The sequence below is a fragment of the Prunus dulcis genome, chromosome 8 (genome assembly GCF_902201215.1).
Source record: "Prunus dulcis chromosome 8, ALMONDv2, whole genome shotgun sequence".
Classification (NCBI taxonomy): Eukaryota; Viridiplantae; Streptophyta; class Magnoliopsida; order Rosales; family Rosaceae; genus Prunus; species Prunus dulcis.
In genome coordinates, this window is record NC_047657.1 from 18,859,937 (window position 1) to 18,876,616 (window position 16,680).

Consider the following 16,680-nt stretch of genomic DNA (forward strand, 5'->3'; position numbering starts at 1 on the left):
GTAACCTAGTTCTCCTAGTTAAGCTTGTAATATCTCTATAAATACTTAGCGTTTTGGCTCTATCAATAACAACTGAGAATTATTCTTCTTAACAAAATCTCTAATTTCACAATCTGTTCTAGGACGGTGGACGAAGTATATAGATAATGCAGAGCTTGCTGTTTCTTATGAATTTTGCAATTCTACATAAAACATGTGGATACTTAGGATTTAGGTGCCAATATATGGTGGTGGATTAACCTAACTGAATCTTGATTGGGTGGATTATGTATAACTACCTATATGTTTAAGAAATCCTCTTGCTACTTAAATTTTACTCATCTTCACTTTCATGCATCTATTGGCAGGTTTGTTTCTTGCCTCGCTTTTGTTTGCACTCATGAATGTCCCCAGGGTTTCCTTGTCTCTGGAAGTGGTGATTCAACAGTAAGTAATCGTGATTCGTAGCAACTCATGGCCTTTGAATTGCTTCAAGGTGCATCTTGTGTACTATAGAGCAATTAATGTGTGTTGATTTGGCAGGTTCGCCTATGGGATATTTCCTCAGGATCTCTCCTAGATACTTGTGATATCAGAGAAAAGGTACTTCAGTTGTTCTAAGTTTCCTGAAGTTCCCATTGACTTCTTTATTGTTTCCGAACGACTTTTCTGTTGGCATGCTGTTTACTTGATTTCATTCTGAAGGCAGGACTTAGAATCTAAAGAAATAGAAGACAGGTATGCTGCTGTTACTGATATATGCACCATCCCAGATAGCACCCTTGTTGCAGTGGCTGTCCAAAGGCAAGTTCCTATACATCCCCTATTTGATGTTTTAATATAATTTTTATACTATATGTTATTTTTATTCCATAATGTGTGAGAATTATTTGTATAATACGTGAATTTGTGTGTGTTATTGAAAATTTTAATTTAAATAATTAACTAATTGGTTTTAATTTGAATTTGTGTGTGTTACTGAAAATTTTGTAAAAAATACGTTCATTACTCTCTGAGGGTGCCGGAGGTGAACATTTCGGTGATGAAGTTGAAGGTTCTCTGATTGACGTCGATCCAAGACATGTATTGGATGATGGAGTCATGGTTGAGGTTCTTGAGGAGGTGCACCTCCGAATAAAGACGCTGAAGTTCGTCCGGCGAACCAAAGACATCTTTGAGCTTCACTTGGTTCCAAGCCACCTCCATTCCCAAGACCTCATCAAATGCCTTGTAAACTGTCTTCATGGCTCCTTTGCCAAGCATTTCCCTGAACTGCTTATGACACAGTAATTAAGACCAAAAGGCCCTCTTAATTAGTCCTCATGATCTCACTAATTATCATTAAAACCAATTATAATTCTAAGCTTTGTATGCATGCATGGCTGTTAAGAAAAGTCTGGGAGGAGCCATGGCTAGCTAGCTAGCTTGGCTCCATTGAGCCGCTCTGTATGAGTGGAAAGTGTCTGATCTTCATGCCGCACAAATTGGCATGCCGGACAGGTTTTTTGTACACATAAATAAGGCTGCATCATCCAATGGGACAGGTTTTTCTCAATCCTCTTTTGTCACACACTCCCAAATTGGAATTGTATGTTATAGTAAAAAGTATTAAAAAAACTAAAAGGGAGTGTAAATAGATAAAAAGAAGTGGGAAAATCAACACCCTAAAAAAATAAGCTTAATTACTGTTTTTCCCTATATTCGAATGTCGGAATTGCCTTTTGGATTTCAAATTTTTTCACTTAATCCTCCAAAATCTTACTATTTGTACCACTTTATCATTTTCCGTTAACTTCGTCTACAAAACCGAGTTTTTATCAAAAATAGCCAAAATTTACTTCATATTTTCATAAATGCCAGTTTTTATAAATAAAAAAAACTTTCAAAAACATAGCCAAAAACTCACTTAAAAACACTCAAATGCCCTCAAAACTAAAACCCACAAAAACCTAAAAAAGCAAAACATGAAACCTGTAATCTATGTTTTCATTTGATTTTAAACATAAAAACTCCCCTATGTTAGTATCTGTTGTCTCTGTCATTGGGCTCGAAGCTTTGGTATTATTTGTTGTCGTCAGCCATGTTGATGCTATCACCATTGGAGGCCACGCACAACCCTTTGTCAGCCATATATGGACTTCAAAGTTGCTAATTAGATTCTGATATGAACTTTAACATTGCGGAGATGAATCAATTTGTTAAATATATAATACAAATATATGGCTTATTAGAGATAATTATGTAATTAGATGAAGGAGATGAAGGAGATCATAGAACAAAAGCTTTGCTTCAACACAATGTTGGGTGGATGCAGTACTCGGACTAGCTAGGAATCAAGTCATATTAATGGTTCAACTCCTTCAATGATATAACATGGGATCAAACCTTTGTGTTTTATATATGTTTAAAATCAAATTGAAAACAAAGATTGCATTTTTTTTTTAGGTTTTTACTTATGAGGGCGTTTAAGTAATTTTAGGTGAGTTTTTTTGCTATTTTTGAAAGTTTTATAAAAACTGACATTTATGAAAGTATATGGTAAATTTTGGCTATTTTTGATAAAAACTCCAAAACCGTTGAGTTGTTGACGTGACATGAGCAGTTTAATTAATTTAAAATAAAATAAAATTCAGAGCCCATAAGCCAATGGGCTATAGCTTCCATAAGAGCAACTCCACCCATTTGCCCTTAGCCATGGCAAGGGTGGACCGTGGAGCTAGGGCAGCCACTATTCACGTGAATAGTGGCTGCCTTTGCAAATAGTATTTTGTGTTTCCACCCATTGTCATGGCTAAGGGCAATTACTATTCATTTTTTTATTTTTTTCACAAATTTTTTAATAAAAATAATTAATTTAGATAATATTTTTGGGTTCGTACATATCAATATTTATTATAAAATTCATATCTCAATCGGATAAAATTTTGGTATTTATAGAAAAAAAAAAAAAAAGAGTATTTTTTTGGTATTTAAAAAAAAAAAAATTCAATTTTTTTCATTTTTTTATTGCACAAAAATTGGCTGCCGCTGGATTAGAAAAAAAATCTGATCGGAGAGCCCAGAGTGCGACACGTGGACTTTTAGCGGTACTGTAGCGCCAGACACTGTAGCGGAACTGTAGCAATGACGTCAGCACTAAAACGAGGGCTGGAGCTCAGGCCAGCCCAGGTTGCTGGGTCCCACCTTGTGCTCGGGCCTGGGCTGCGCGCTGGAGCACCTCTTTTTTTTTTTTTTCTCCCCTAGCCTCGGGCTGGGCTGTCCGCTGGAGTTGGTCTAAACGCAAAAGTTAAAACCCCAATTTGGCCTGAAACGCAAAACCCTGAAGACGACGACCGCTAACAAGACCTTTCTGTGAGCAACAATGGAGGACGCTGCGATGGAAAACGGAGAGACTAACAAGGATAGTGAGGTGGCTCCTGCCCTAATTGCAGTCCACCCGACCCAGAATTCAGTTGCAGTCGCTGTCGGGTCGGACCTCCGCGTCTTCGACCTCCTGTAAGCTATTTCCCCCACTATTCTCTGTGCCTTGTTATTTGGCTTTCAAAATTTGGCTTCATTGAATACGATACCATTCTGTTACGAGTACCTGAAGATTAAAACGACGGCGTCTCCGTGTACTTTGAATTATACAGGCTAAACACAGTGTCAGTTTGGTCAAAATTTGAACTTTAAGCTCTGTTTGAGTTTGAGTAATATGCCAGGATAATTGGAAGTTGAAAATAATTACTTTACCTTGTGGTTTTTTGACAGTGGGGGTTGTGCGGTGTCTTTGGTAGATGATTCTGATGGTTCTCTTCATAAGGATTCCATAAGAGCCATTCGTTATGGAGCAAACGGGAAGCTCTTTGTGTCTGCTGGTGATGATAAACTTGTCAAGATATGGTCGACCGAATCGTGGCGCTGCATTAGTTCCTTGTAAGTTATTGAATCCCTCTTGACATTATTGGCTGTTAAACTTTAATGGTACTCTTATAGTTAATTTTGAGGGTGATATTTCATGGAAATACATGTGATACCACTCAAAGGCCTGCCCTTGGTATTGTACTACATTTGTTTTCTAACATCCAGACTTGATGCACTGTAAGGTGTCTTTCTTCTTTTAAAATATTTCCGTGACTTTTGTTATAGGTGCTCAGAGAAAAGAGTGAGCGCAGTTGCCATTAGCAATGATGGTTCCTATGTTTGTTTTGCTGACAAATTTGGGGTTGTTTGGGTTGTGGATGTGGATGGGTTTAATGGAGATCAAGATTTTGTGAATAAGAAGGCAGCACCACTGCTTTCTCACTATTGCAGCATCATAACAAGCCTGGTGAGTTCTTTTCTGTTGTTGAGAATTTCTTCGTCACCTTACTTTCTTTAAAAGGGTGCACTCCAAAATCACCCTTCAATTACCTCTTGCACTCATATGTGAGTGGTAGAGGAGTGTGGGATGTGAGTTTTGGAGTGCCAAATCATCCCCCTTTTGAAAATTAACGTTTGAATCTATCAAATTCTGACATTCTCCTATTGACATGTGTGTGTAGTCATACTTTGTCTAATTAGTTGGTTTCATATTATAGGCAAGGTTTTCTGTAGTACGTTGACTTCCGTGTCAAGTTTAGGTTCAACTATTATATTCAATCACCCATTGATACAGAAAAGATTTCCTGGATTGTTTCTTCTTCGTGTTTCAGTTTTTCCTATTCTATACTAGTGGTTCTTCTTATATTGTAGGTGGAAATTGTTTTTATGGCCACCTGATATCCATGAGATGAGTGGTAATTAACGTTGTAATTTTGGCAGGAATTTTCACCAGATGGACGATTTTTCCTTAGTGCTGATCGGGATTCCAAAATTCGAGTAATCCAACTTTGCAACCCATCCAATAATCTGATAGCTACATTACCCATATAGCTCACGTGATTTTTCTTTTGCCAGGTTACTGTGTTTCCCAAGAAGCCATTAGATGGAGCCCATGAGATACAAAGTTTTTCCCTTGGTCATACAGAGTGAGTGGCTTTTCATATCTCATCTGTTCTAGGACGGTGGAAGAAGTATATAGATAATGCAGAGCTTGCTGTTTCTTATGAATTTTGCAATTCTACATAAACTTTGTGGATACTTAGGATTTAGATGCCAATATATGGTAGTGGATTAACCTAACTGAATCTTGATTGGGTGGATTATGTATAACTACCTATATGTTTAATAAATCCTCTTGCTACTTAAATTTTACTTATCTTCACTTTCATGCATCTATTGGCAGGTTCGTTTCTTGCCTCGCTTTTGTTTGCACTCATGAATGCCCCCAGGGTTTCCTTGTCTCTGGAAGTGGTGATTCAACAGTAAGTAATCGTGATTCATAGCAACTCATGGCCTTTGAATTGCTTCAAGGTGCATCTTGTGTACTATAGAGCAATTAATGTGTGTTGATTTGGCAGGTTCGCCTGTGGGATATTTCCTCAGGATCTCTCCTAGATACTTGTGATATCAGAGAAAAGGTACTTCAGTTGTTCTAAGTTTCCTGAAGTTCCCATTGACTTCTTTATTGTTTCCGAACGACTTTTCTGTTGGCATGCTGTTTACTTGATTTCATTCTGAAGGCAGGACTTTTAGAATCTAAAGAAATAGAAGACAGGTATGCTGCTGTTGCTGATTTATGCACCATCCCAGATAGCACCCTTGTTGCAGTGGCTGTCCAAAGGCAAGTTCCTATACATTGGATTTTCTCCGTCTTCTTTCGTACAGTGGTTCTGTGTTTATTAATCATCTTGATACTCGTTAAGTTATTCCATTGCAGTTTGCAAGGAATAATATTGTTGAGCTGTGATCTTTCTGCTCAAACACTCTATGTTGCCAAGGTAAGGACCTCAATTAGTCAATTATTACGAACTGTAAGAATGTAACCCTATCACAGGACACATTGACCTGGTATCAGGCATTTTTAATTGAATTTACTTTCCATGAATCTGTCTTCTTTAGACACATTTCGTCTTGCATGACATTACTTGGAGCTAAATTGCTAATAATTTATCATGACGCAAACAAAGAGTGGCTATTTGTGATTGGAGCAGGTGATTTCTATCAAGGGAGATGCCTTTATACCTACAAGCTTGGGGACTAGCTTTTCCTCTGGATTATTGTGGATGGTAACCGGTGCCTCAAACTTGCATGATTCTCAACACCCTTGTTTGTCCCGTGTCAAGGTTATCTCTGGCTTTAATGAAAGCAGTCCTGATTTTGTTCAGCATGGACCAATTGTTTTGGAAGATGATGAGATCCCTAGGAGCGAGAAATTGCTCGAGAAGTTGCAAGGAAGGGTTTCCTTTGACAAAAATTATTTCTTGACAGCAGCTGAGGCTTTGAAAACATCCATGAGCAATTTGCTAATAAAAAAGCAGTACTCTACGGAGAAACGAGAATTTAGAAAGAGAGGCAGAAATGACAAGAAAATCAAAAAATGATGTGATTCCAGCAACGGCAAAAGGCCTACTGTGAACTTTGTGTAACCCTAGTGATTTTTTATTTTTTATTTTCTTTCAAATCTTTATAACAAAATTGTTGTATTATTTTTGAGATATTAGAAAACAGTACCTTTGGAACTTGCAATCAATTTTTGAGTAAGCCTGGCTGTATTCAAGAGATTGCTTTTAACTACAATGCCTGTTTCTTTGTGAGACATGAGTTGATTTGCACTGAACAGTTTTGGTGGGGCTTGTAGCCTTAAATTGTGTCTGCAGTAGAGTGGATCCTATGTGGTACAACCTACCAAGCTATGGACCAACTGCTAGATAAATTCCTTTGTTGTTAATGTTATTAAATTCCAGACCAGCAAGAAAATGAAGGGATTGTATCATCTCCTTTTAGTCAAACCATAAAAATCAACATTTTTTAGGTTACAAGTGAGGATCATGGCTATGGCTTTATTTCCTTGGTTAGGACTATGTCTTAATATTATAAACCAGATTCCACCTAACCCTGACTAAACATGTTTTGGATGTTGGTCATAGAAGGAAAACAATCAACATGAAACCGTTTACCATGCAAAGGATGTCGTTTTTTCTTTTATCGGAGGACAGCGAATCGAACTTTAGGAACTGTTCTAACATTGTGGAAGAGGAGTATCCATACAACGGAGATTAATTATTCGGGTTAGTGATTATCTTTTAGGAAATAGCCTTTTTTTTATCCTTGTTGGTTTACTAAAGTGGTTGGGTATGGCAATAGCTAATTCGGGATTGTCTACGTCATCTACGCACCAGGTATTTTGAACATTTTATTATAATTATCATATTGGGTCCATCTTAATAAAAGCAAGCACCTCAAGTAACTACTTTGATCCTAAATCAGAAACTTGATTAATTATCTCAATGAAAGTTGATTAATTATCTTAATGAAAGTTGATTATTTCCTAATGCATTACGCCACTGAAACAAACTTGGACCCCATCCTTCCACTTCATGGCTCTCTTTCAATTTTCTCCTTCCACATGGCAATGGCACATCATCACGCAAACAAAAGAAATCAAAAGGGATCATATAATATTAATCATGTCTTAGTAAATTAATTTACTTAATCCAAGAGCCCCATTTTCAACTCTTCGTTTGTATTTTATATTTTTTACGTCTTTTCTATGAATGAAGAAAATTCAATGCCTTAAGAAAACTGAGGAAAGGCCAAGAGCCTTATTTAGTGCCTCAGTCAATAAACCAATTATGCATCTATCTCTCTCTCTCTCTCTCATTCATTACAATTTTTTGCAGCAAAAAAATTATTGACTGACAAACATCATCTTGTTTGAAATCATGTAATGGCACTTGGTTTGGCATGATGATATTGACTTCAACATGTTTGATAGCATTTGTGGGGTCGTTTCTGTGTTAACTCCATCGATGAAGACGTCTGGAGTGGTTCGTTATCCATCCCCGAATTGGACGATGCTGAGCGTGTGGGTCAGATCACTACTAGCAGCTCTATATTTCCCCCACCTACTTCTACATCAATCATGGAGAGCACTAATTAGGTTATAGTAAGTGAAATCTTGATCATGCTATAGTTGAAATATTTTGTTGTTCATCTTCGATCTGATTCATTAGTTATGCATAAAGTTTATTTAAATGTATAATGCAAATAGTTGCGCTAACATCAGTCGTGTTTGGACGTAAGTATACTATGATTGTTCATCAATATAAGACTTCTTACAAGACCCACAACCGACAATAATTGTGAAAGCATCACACGTCCACTAATTATCCTTAAATTCAATTTCATGAACGACGGTCATCGTTTCAAAAAATTATATGAGCAGTTTCTCTATAATGATATTAATTAACAGTCATTAGTGGATATTACCTCGAGGATAAAGATCATAAACATCTGTTATTGAATAAGCTAGGGAAACAAACTTCATGAACAACCTTTGCTTTGTTCTTTTTAGTGTGTCTTTGCTTTATTGTGGATTAGATAGAGGCTTTTATTTTGTTGCCATGATTAGAATTTAGATATAGGCTGTTAATAAAAAGCAAAATGTCTAATCCAATGTACCATCCAAATAATTATATGATTTTGTTTCCCATAATCACATTTGTTTCTCAGTTCAACTTATATATGATCACTTCTCCTTCCGAGTTTAGAAGCACAAAGTGCAGTATTGAAGAGGCCGTGGAGCCCACATTTGACTACAACCTAAAAAATTGGGCCCAAGAGTTGGGTCAAGGTTGCAAAGCAAAAGGGATAGGGCCCAAAGTAGGGCCCACGATCGGCATCGGGATGATGTCTGAGTGGAGTTAAAAAAAGAGGGCCCCACCAGTTTACGTAACCAACGGCAAACGATTTTTGGGGGAGGGGCGGTGGTGTAGTGTACGTCTCTGGTAGTACATTAAACCCTGTGAGTGAAAGAATCAAAAAAATTTCGCTACCCGTTACTTTCAGTGGGCCCCGCAGGCCCCACCCAAAGCCACGCCCCCACTAATCACTTATTCGAGAGCTAACAAACAAGCAAGCCCCACAAGCCCTATCACTCAATTGGACCAATCCAAGCTTCCACCACACCACTATAATTGACACATCATTTTCTTTTTAACTATAGACAAAATTGGTTCAATTATATTTTAACCCTTATCCAAAGGAGGGATAATCTTGTAAGATAATATTATTCAATTTTGAAGTGCCTAGACTAAAGTAAGAGTGTCAAAATCGCTGCCCTAAACAATCGGCGGTGAGATCTTTACAAAACTTTATTATTTATTATCAGAGTAATTAAACTTGAGGTCCCAAAGCTAAATTTAAAAAAAATAACATATAACTAACAACAACTAATTTGGTAATGGGAGAGGGGGTTTACATAAATATTTCTTAAGTGTATGAGGATTCAAATCTCTACCAACATGAATGAAGATGTAAAAGCTCAATCAACGAAGCTATATCATACCTTCAAATTAAGCATTTTCCACTAACCCAAAAGTCGAAAATCTGCTAGGTTTCTATTATGCGCAAAAACTTATAGTTTTAGCTCTACCATAATCCATGTGAGAGATTAAAAAAATGGTATGATTTTGTTACCAAAAACAGTAAATAAACAATAATAATTTGTGCGTAGTGGTTAGTGGATTAAAAAAAAAACAGAATGAGAATCGTTAGGGTTAGCTCAGCATTTTCCTATGAGTGCGTGCGTTTTATTTATCGCACTAAGTCCAAGTGAATCACGACAAAATAAAAAATAAAAAATAAAAAGAAAAAACCCAACTGAGAGGGAAGACTCTTCAAAGAAAGACAAAATATAATCCGTTCAGAAAGAGTGTATATTATTTTATTTTATTTAGCATGAGAAAAATACAAAAGATTATTTATTATTAAATGGAAATTTTAATTTATGGGTTCTGAGGCTGTGTGTCTGTGTGGTCAAAACCACCAATTCTCATGCAAACAAAAACACGCCTCCCTCATTTGTTTTTTTCAATCTTTAAAAGGCACATCCAAACCCAACTCTTTTTCTTCCCTTCAAAACCGAGGGCCTTTTCTTTCTCATCTTTCACTTTCTCTGTTTGCCAAGTTGCAAATTCATTTTTACAGGATTGAAACTGAATACAAAACCCACTACCAGAAAAGTGGAATTTTAGAGAGAGAGAGAGAGAGAGGCCAAGAAAAGGAGAGGAGCTGAGCTTTATATTTCATTTATTTTCTTTTTTCTTTCATATTTACTTGATGGTGATGATGGCTCTTTTGTCATGGGAAGTGGCAAAGCATTTATGCCAATTCTGCCTGAGACAACAGAGGATATAGATAGAGGGTTGCTCTCTATATGTCTGCCTTGATCACATGGCATGCATGCGGTTTGCTATGAATCTTGGTGGGAAATTGAGTCTTAATATGTTGCAGTACTTGAAAGAAACAGGAGGAAGTGAGGTTACCAAGTTGCTTGTTTTTTAGCATTCAGGCATGGAGGCTACAGAGATTTAGGAAGGCCTTTCAGTCTGAGACTCTGTTTTTATCTTCCTTTTTCCTTTTTTAATTATATTATTTCTCTTTTAGTTTTATGGTTGTAGAGCCATGCATTAGTTTGCTTGTTGAAGAAAAAGAGAGCCTTTAATTTAGTCTACTTTTGGAACTCAAAAGGCGATTCTTGAGACCATCACTTGAAGCAATTCATAGTGGTTTCTTGGTGAGATTTTTCTGATCATTTTGAGTAAGTTCTCCAATATCCTTTCTTTGTTATTATCTCTGCTTCACTCTATTTTTATAATCTCTCTCATGGCAATCTTGGATTAATTTCTCTCTCCCTCTCTCTCCTCTTTGGCAGTGATCAATTTTTTGACTTTTTGGGGGCTTAGAATCATTTGGTTAGAGCAAGTTATGCTGAGGAATAGATCTAGAGCAGTGACCAGCAAGCAAGCTTTAATGGCTGACCACACCTCCCAATCATCTCCAACTCAAAAAAACTACACCAAAGCCCCATCTTTCTTTGGTTCTCCAAGATTCAGAGCTTTCACAATAAAGGGTCATTCTGAAACTGATTCTTTGATAAGCCCAACTTCAATTCTTGACAGCAAGCCATTTCCTTTTGCAACCCCATTTTCATATGATCAAAACCAACCCAAAACCCCAAAAGTTGTATCAGCAAACAAAAGCTCCTGGCACCAACCAGAGCCCAAAGGCATTGGCCTTGCGCTGCTTGAGACACTCAATGATGAAAAGCTTGAAGACAATGCTTCTAAACCCAACAGCGGGAAGGTCCTGTTTGGAACTAAGCTTAGAGTTCAAATCCCTCCCTTTCCAGCCTCTGCTCTTTCTCCAACTCAGTCTCCGAAATCTCCAGCTGATTTCAAGATCAAGATTCGGAATTCCCAATCATCAGCAATTGGGTCTGCTAACTCTGGCATCCAAACAGAGCATTCAAATTCTGCTCAGGCTCCCATAGGGTGTGCCTCTGTGAGTGAAATGGAGCTTTCTGAAGATTATACATGTGTGATATCTCGTGGACCAAATCCAAGAACAACCCACATATTTGATAACTGCATTGTAGAAAGCTTCTATAGCTTATCGGATCAGTCCAGCTCTGCCTCGGTGAGTTTCCTTAGCTTCTGTTACACATGCAAGAAGAATCTTGAGCAGAAAAACGACATCTACATTTACAGGTTTGTTTCAATGACCCTTTGTTTTGTTTTCAAATGAAATTATGAAATGATATATTTTTCATGTTCTATGGAAGATGAACATATTGGATTTGCATTTGATTTATCATGCAGAGGTGAGAAAGCTTTCTGCAGTCGTGAATGCCGCTACCAAGAAATGCTCTTAGATGAAGTTGGGAACTCAGAGTTTGATGATGCTATAAGGACTTGTTCTTGAGTTCTCTCTGTTTTCCCATTGATGATTTTTGGAGACCAGAAAACTGGTAGATCTCAATTTTTATCTTGTCTTTGGCTTTTTAAGTTTTACCCTCTCCCCTCCCCTGCAGATAAAAGATAAAGAGAGGAGGAGATATTCTAGTTTGTTGCTGTAGAGTTTATTTTATTTATTTGAAGACTTATTTCATTGCCCTGAGGTTCTCGTTTTCCCACTGTTTTTCTTAATGCGAACTTGTAGCAGATGATTTTTTCTTCTTCTTCTTTTGTTTTTTTTGGGTCTAATTTCAGTATGTGATGATGTATGACTCAAAACCTGCCCAGCTTTTGTGTTTTTCTTATCAATCATACGAAGGGGACCGATAATTCATTTCATTCATGCACACGACATATAAACATATCTGAGTAATTATCAAGTGGTGACAGTTGGATAAGATAAACGAAAGAAAAAATTAATTAATTTTATAAAAAAGGGTAAGGATCCAAACTTGAATTCCTTTTCAAGACCTATTCCAGATGACCTAGATAATTAAATACTTAGTAGTTGTTAGGAAACTTTGATAAGATAAACGAAAATCTTACTTGCCAAACTGCTTGCAGCATCATTTCAAATCAAACCCTTCCCCTGTTAAACTATAAAGGGAAGGAAGAAAAGCTTGAAATGAGAAAAGGCTGATGATGAAATCAAGTGACCAAGAAGCCAAGCGGCCCTCTTTCTGGTGTTGCTGGGGAGGGAAGGGGTAAAGGACTTCAGCTAAAGGCTGCGTAAAGGGATCCAACAAAAAAAAGTACTGGGCTAGAAGTCTGTCAAATGTTACTTTTGATGCAAGTATTAATGAATTCATTCACCACCATTCATCAGCCGGTTTCTCCTATTCACGTTCACGCCTCTGTGTGTAGCAGAGCAAAAAGTCAGAATTTTCCCAATAACAGAGTAGCAATGATTGAATTTGAAGGGGCCAAAAAGAAAATACAGTTGCAGTCATAAACTCAACCAGATTGAATACAAGACTATCATTATTCATTAGCTAGCGGACACTTGTTTTGAACGGATTGCTATCCTCGGCATACTTTACATACTGTAATTGACCGAAAATAACAAAACAAAACAATATTATTCACGTAAACCCACTTGTTTATTGATATTGAATTTGCTAATCATTTGTTCACTGAAATGTGGAATAGGTTAGGCAACTTCTTGGAGTTTCCTATTCCATCAGGAATTATCTGCATCTTTTTTGGCCTTCTTAATCTCGAAGCTTTCTCTGCACTAGACCTGGAAATTCTCCGCGAGATGCATTGGAGAAAATGTCAAAGTTTCAAATCCCAACAATAAAAAGCCTACTCCGAGGTTTCCCAACATCATCATCTTGCTGATGAAATCCATGAAACGGCCCAATACCTCAATATCAATAAAACAAAACATCGTACCATGATAATTAAATAGATAACATAACGTATAACTTACATAGAACTAAAGATGATGATAGATAAACACACTATCATTCAAGTTCAGATAGACGATACCAAACAGACTTAACACTCAAATTTAAAAAGACAATAAAACATGGAGACCAAATATTTGCTCGACACAACATATTGACTCCATTGATCCTGGTACACAAGACAAAGCACGCAGCTTCCCACGGACATCATGCAATGTTAGACACAGGTGACCATATACTGGAATTGCATTTGCCTCGTCCAAGGAACTATTACAGATAAAAGGACTTAGATTATCAACCGCTAAAGAAACCACCGCCTGAATAATTTTCCAACTTGCACCCTGCTTCAAACATGTTAAGAAGAAATCAGTCACCACTGAATCAAACTATACAAGAGTACATAGTATAACAAAAAGGTCGAACAGTAAACCAGATGTATTACCTTGTTGAAGGCCAGGCGAGATCAACAATCTCCAAGGATGAAAACGATGTGAGAACGCAATCGGCACCATTCATTTGCAAGAACAAGGAATTAATAGGTAATTCCAACTCAAGACATGAAACAGAACACAGAAACACAGATTGACCAACCCCATGAACTGAAGAAGCAACAAAGCAGAAGTAGGAAAGAACAACAATCACTGCCCCTTCCCTCTTTTCTTTCTTAAAAACCAGAAAAGATGGTGAAGGGGGAGAACACCCTTGATAAGAGTGTAGTTAAAGGGGTCAGATTGTCATTAGAAGTAAAGAAAGTTATGTTTAGAGTATGAAGGCAAATCGGGCCATAACAGTAACAGACCAAGCAAGAGATTCAATGAAAGAAGATTAAGGCAGCCAATAGGAACAACATTTAACTAAGGAACAAAGAGACTAACCAGTGTCAAGACTATTTATAGGGGCACTAAATCTAAATGCAAGGAAACGAAGTTGCAGAGATGAAGAAGAAACCTAAGGAATTCTGTATGGATAGACCACTTGACTTTCTAAAGCATATACAACCGCAACCGGAACTAGAGACCTAAACCTAACTCTACAGGCATAACGAAAATTAGCAGATATGTCAGGAGATTACATTGAAAAGTTAAAGTCAGAACTTCAATATTCAAGTATAATGTAGTTTCCCTCAGCTTCCATAAAGAGTAGCCAGTTACTCAATCCCATGCCAGAATGTAGGCAACCATCCACTTCGAAAGTACAAGCCTACGACTTTTTCCCTTCTGCTTCCGTAAAATTTTGGGTCAGTTCCATCCATGTCATAAGTCTCGCAGTACACATACCACGCCCATTTTTCCAGACAAGCATTCATCTCTCAGACCAACTTCACATCCAACATCCAGAGATCATTGACCCACCACAACCAAGACTGTCTATTGTAGCACCACCACAGAAAACTAAACACACTCATCACAACCCAGGACTACCAACCAATTTATTCACTCTATATACAATCTAAACTTATTTACAGGAGCCTACTGCTCCCCTGCTCTTCATTCATCGTCAACATCAAGATTCAGAATGCGACGCAGAGTCCTGGTCGCAGAGTCAGCGTTATGAAAGAGGTCTCTTGGAGAAGAGCTATGCTCCCTAGTTGGGGATGCAGGTGCAGACTTGGCAATTGGGCGAGTTGGGTGCATTTCCATATCAGAAGCGGAGCTTGGCAATTCAAGCGACACGGTTCTCTTGGGTCGGATTGAAAACTTGGGTATTGGCAGAGAACTAGGTGGGGGGGAGTTGGAGTAAGCAGGGCCAGCCCAGAGCTCAGAAAATGAAAAACTTCCATTAAAAGGCTTTTCTTTCTTCGAGCTTTTGACATTGATAGCAATTGGGGTGCTTTTACCAAGTGTTTTACTATCAGACTGTGAACCTACACTAGGGGTAGGTGTCTTGTTTGGACTAGGTGTAGTTATCTTAGAAGAAGAAGAGCATGCTCGTTTGGACACAGGAGTAGAGCAATTCTTCGATGGGGTAGGGAGTATACCTGTGCCGGATTGGAAAGTCCGGCAATTGATCGCTCTGAAGTCCTTCGAAGGTGACGGGCCGTATCGGGCAGGCCCATGTGGCTTGACCCGGTTGTAGTACTGGTTCTTAGGCTCCGCCACAACAAGAAGAGTTTCCATTATGAAAAATTCACTGGTCAACGAGTATAACTCGGTCGAGTTAGAACGATTCTGAGAGCAACCAACTAGATCTACAGCTATAACTCAATTCCAGGGCTCAAACTGTATGCTAAAAGATTGCAACTTTAGGGTTCGAGTTGCCCGAAAACACAACTGAACTTCTAGATCTTCTCCACAACAGATCCAAATAGAACATGGACAGCAGAATCCGCACAAGAACAGAGCAATCAACTGCAGAGCCACCGAATCGAAGACCCCAGAACCGAATCAGATTCAGATCAGCCAAAATCCTCTTTATCACTGTAAATTACAAAATAAATAATGAAAATTAGTTTCAGCAACGGATTAAAAATGATTTCACCAAACCCACAAAAAAAAGAAACTTTCCATAACCTGAATCTAACTACCACGACCATTTTCTCGAGAAAGTGAGAGAAAATTACCAATAGGAAGGAGAAAACTGTCAGTAAAGTCACGACGGAGAGGGAGATGGAGATGACTTAGATCAGACGGAGTAAGATTCCTCTCCTTCTTTCTTCTTCTTCCTCTTCTTGAGGTCTGATATTTTTGGGATCAAAATGAAAATGGAGATTGGGAAATTGAACCCCGGAGAGATCTGAATGAGAGAAAAGAGAACACGAATCTGAAATGACTGTCTACAGTTGTATATAGAAAAACCTACAGAGCCTACAGGTACTACTGGTGTACTGCGCACTGCATGCTCCCTATACTGTACAGTATAATGTATCATGGTTACACATGTGGGCCTCATTTTGACTGGATTTACAAGAATGGCATTTCATCATCCGTCTAGTCTAGTCCCTAGACAGAGAGTCAGTTGACTCCTTTGCCCTTACGCCATTAGAGTTTAAAATAGGAATATGCATAGTATTGTTTGTACCAAATTTTTTATTATACATTTCATCCACAAAAAATAATATATTGATTATACATTGGCATGGTGTCTAGGTGGCTAATTTCATGGAAAATCAATAATCATCTGCTAGATAAATTATGATCCAAGTAGAAATTTGGGTGTTATTTCATAGCTTCAAATGTGGAATAGAATAAATTATTTGTTAGCATAAGTGGATTCTGAGGTAGATATCAAACTCATCGTCGAGTTAGATAGCTTGAAGCACTAAAAATTAGTTTGTTATATGGATACAGAAATATATTCAAAGATAAGTGGGATTATAATTTTCTCATGCATTAAAATGCAAATTATGCAGCTGAAGTCACACCAAATTAGGTTTGACGATAAAGAGGGATCCATGTTGGTTTGCTATATGAATATAGAAATATATTTGGACAAAA

General features: G+C 37.7%; 3 protein-coding genes across 3 annotated transcripts; 2 read left to right on the forward strand and 1 right to left on the reverse strand.

Annotated features, from left to right (window-relative positions):
• The first annotated feature begins 3,259 nt into the window (after positions 1-3,259).
• Positions 3,260-6,600, forward strand: LOC117637265 (tRNA (guanine-N(7)-)-methyltransferase non-catalytic subunit wdr4-like). The gene is made up of 10 exons (XM_034372115.1): positions 3,260-3,474; positions 3,730-3,894; positions 4,108-4,288; positions 4,762-4,818; positions 4,897-4,967; positions 5,225-5,303; positions 5,400-5,459; positions 5,562-5,662; positions 5,759-5,819; positions 6,033-6,600. Exons 1-10 carry the CDS (start codon positions 3,341-3,343, stop codon positions 6,420-6,422), a joined length of 1,299 nt encoding a protein of 432 aa, XP_034228006.1. The 5' UTR covers positions 3,260-3,340; the 3' UTR covers positions 6,423-6,600.
• A 3,250-nt stretch (positions 6,601-9,850) lies between these two features.
• Positions 9,851-12,061, forward strand: LOC117637427 (FCS-Like Zinc finger 8-like). The gene is made up of 3 exons (XM_034372310.1): positions 9,851-10,642; positions 10,757-11,591; positions 11,703-12,061. Coding segments are annotated over exons 1-3 (939 nt in total). The 5' UTR covers positions 9,851-10,641; the 3' UTR covers positions 11,806-12,061.
• Positions 12,062-12,915: 854 nt separating this feature from the next.
• LOC117637428 (putative uncharacterized protein DDB_G0290521) lies at positions 12,916-16,067 on the reverse strand. The gene is made up of 3 exons (XM_034372311.1): positions 15,807-16,067; positions 13,689-15,663; positions 12,916-13,587 (listed from the first exon to the last, which is right to left on the reverse strand). Exon 2 carries the CDS (start codon positions 15,361-15,363, stop codon positions 14,734-14,736), a length of 630 nt encoding a protein of 209 aa, XP_034228202.1. The 5' UTR covers positions 15,364-15,663; positions 15,807-16,067; the 3' UTR covers positions 12,916-13,587; positions 13,689-14,733.
• Between the last annotated feature and the right edge of the window lie 613 nt (positions 16,068-16,680).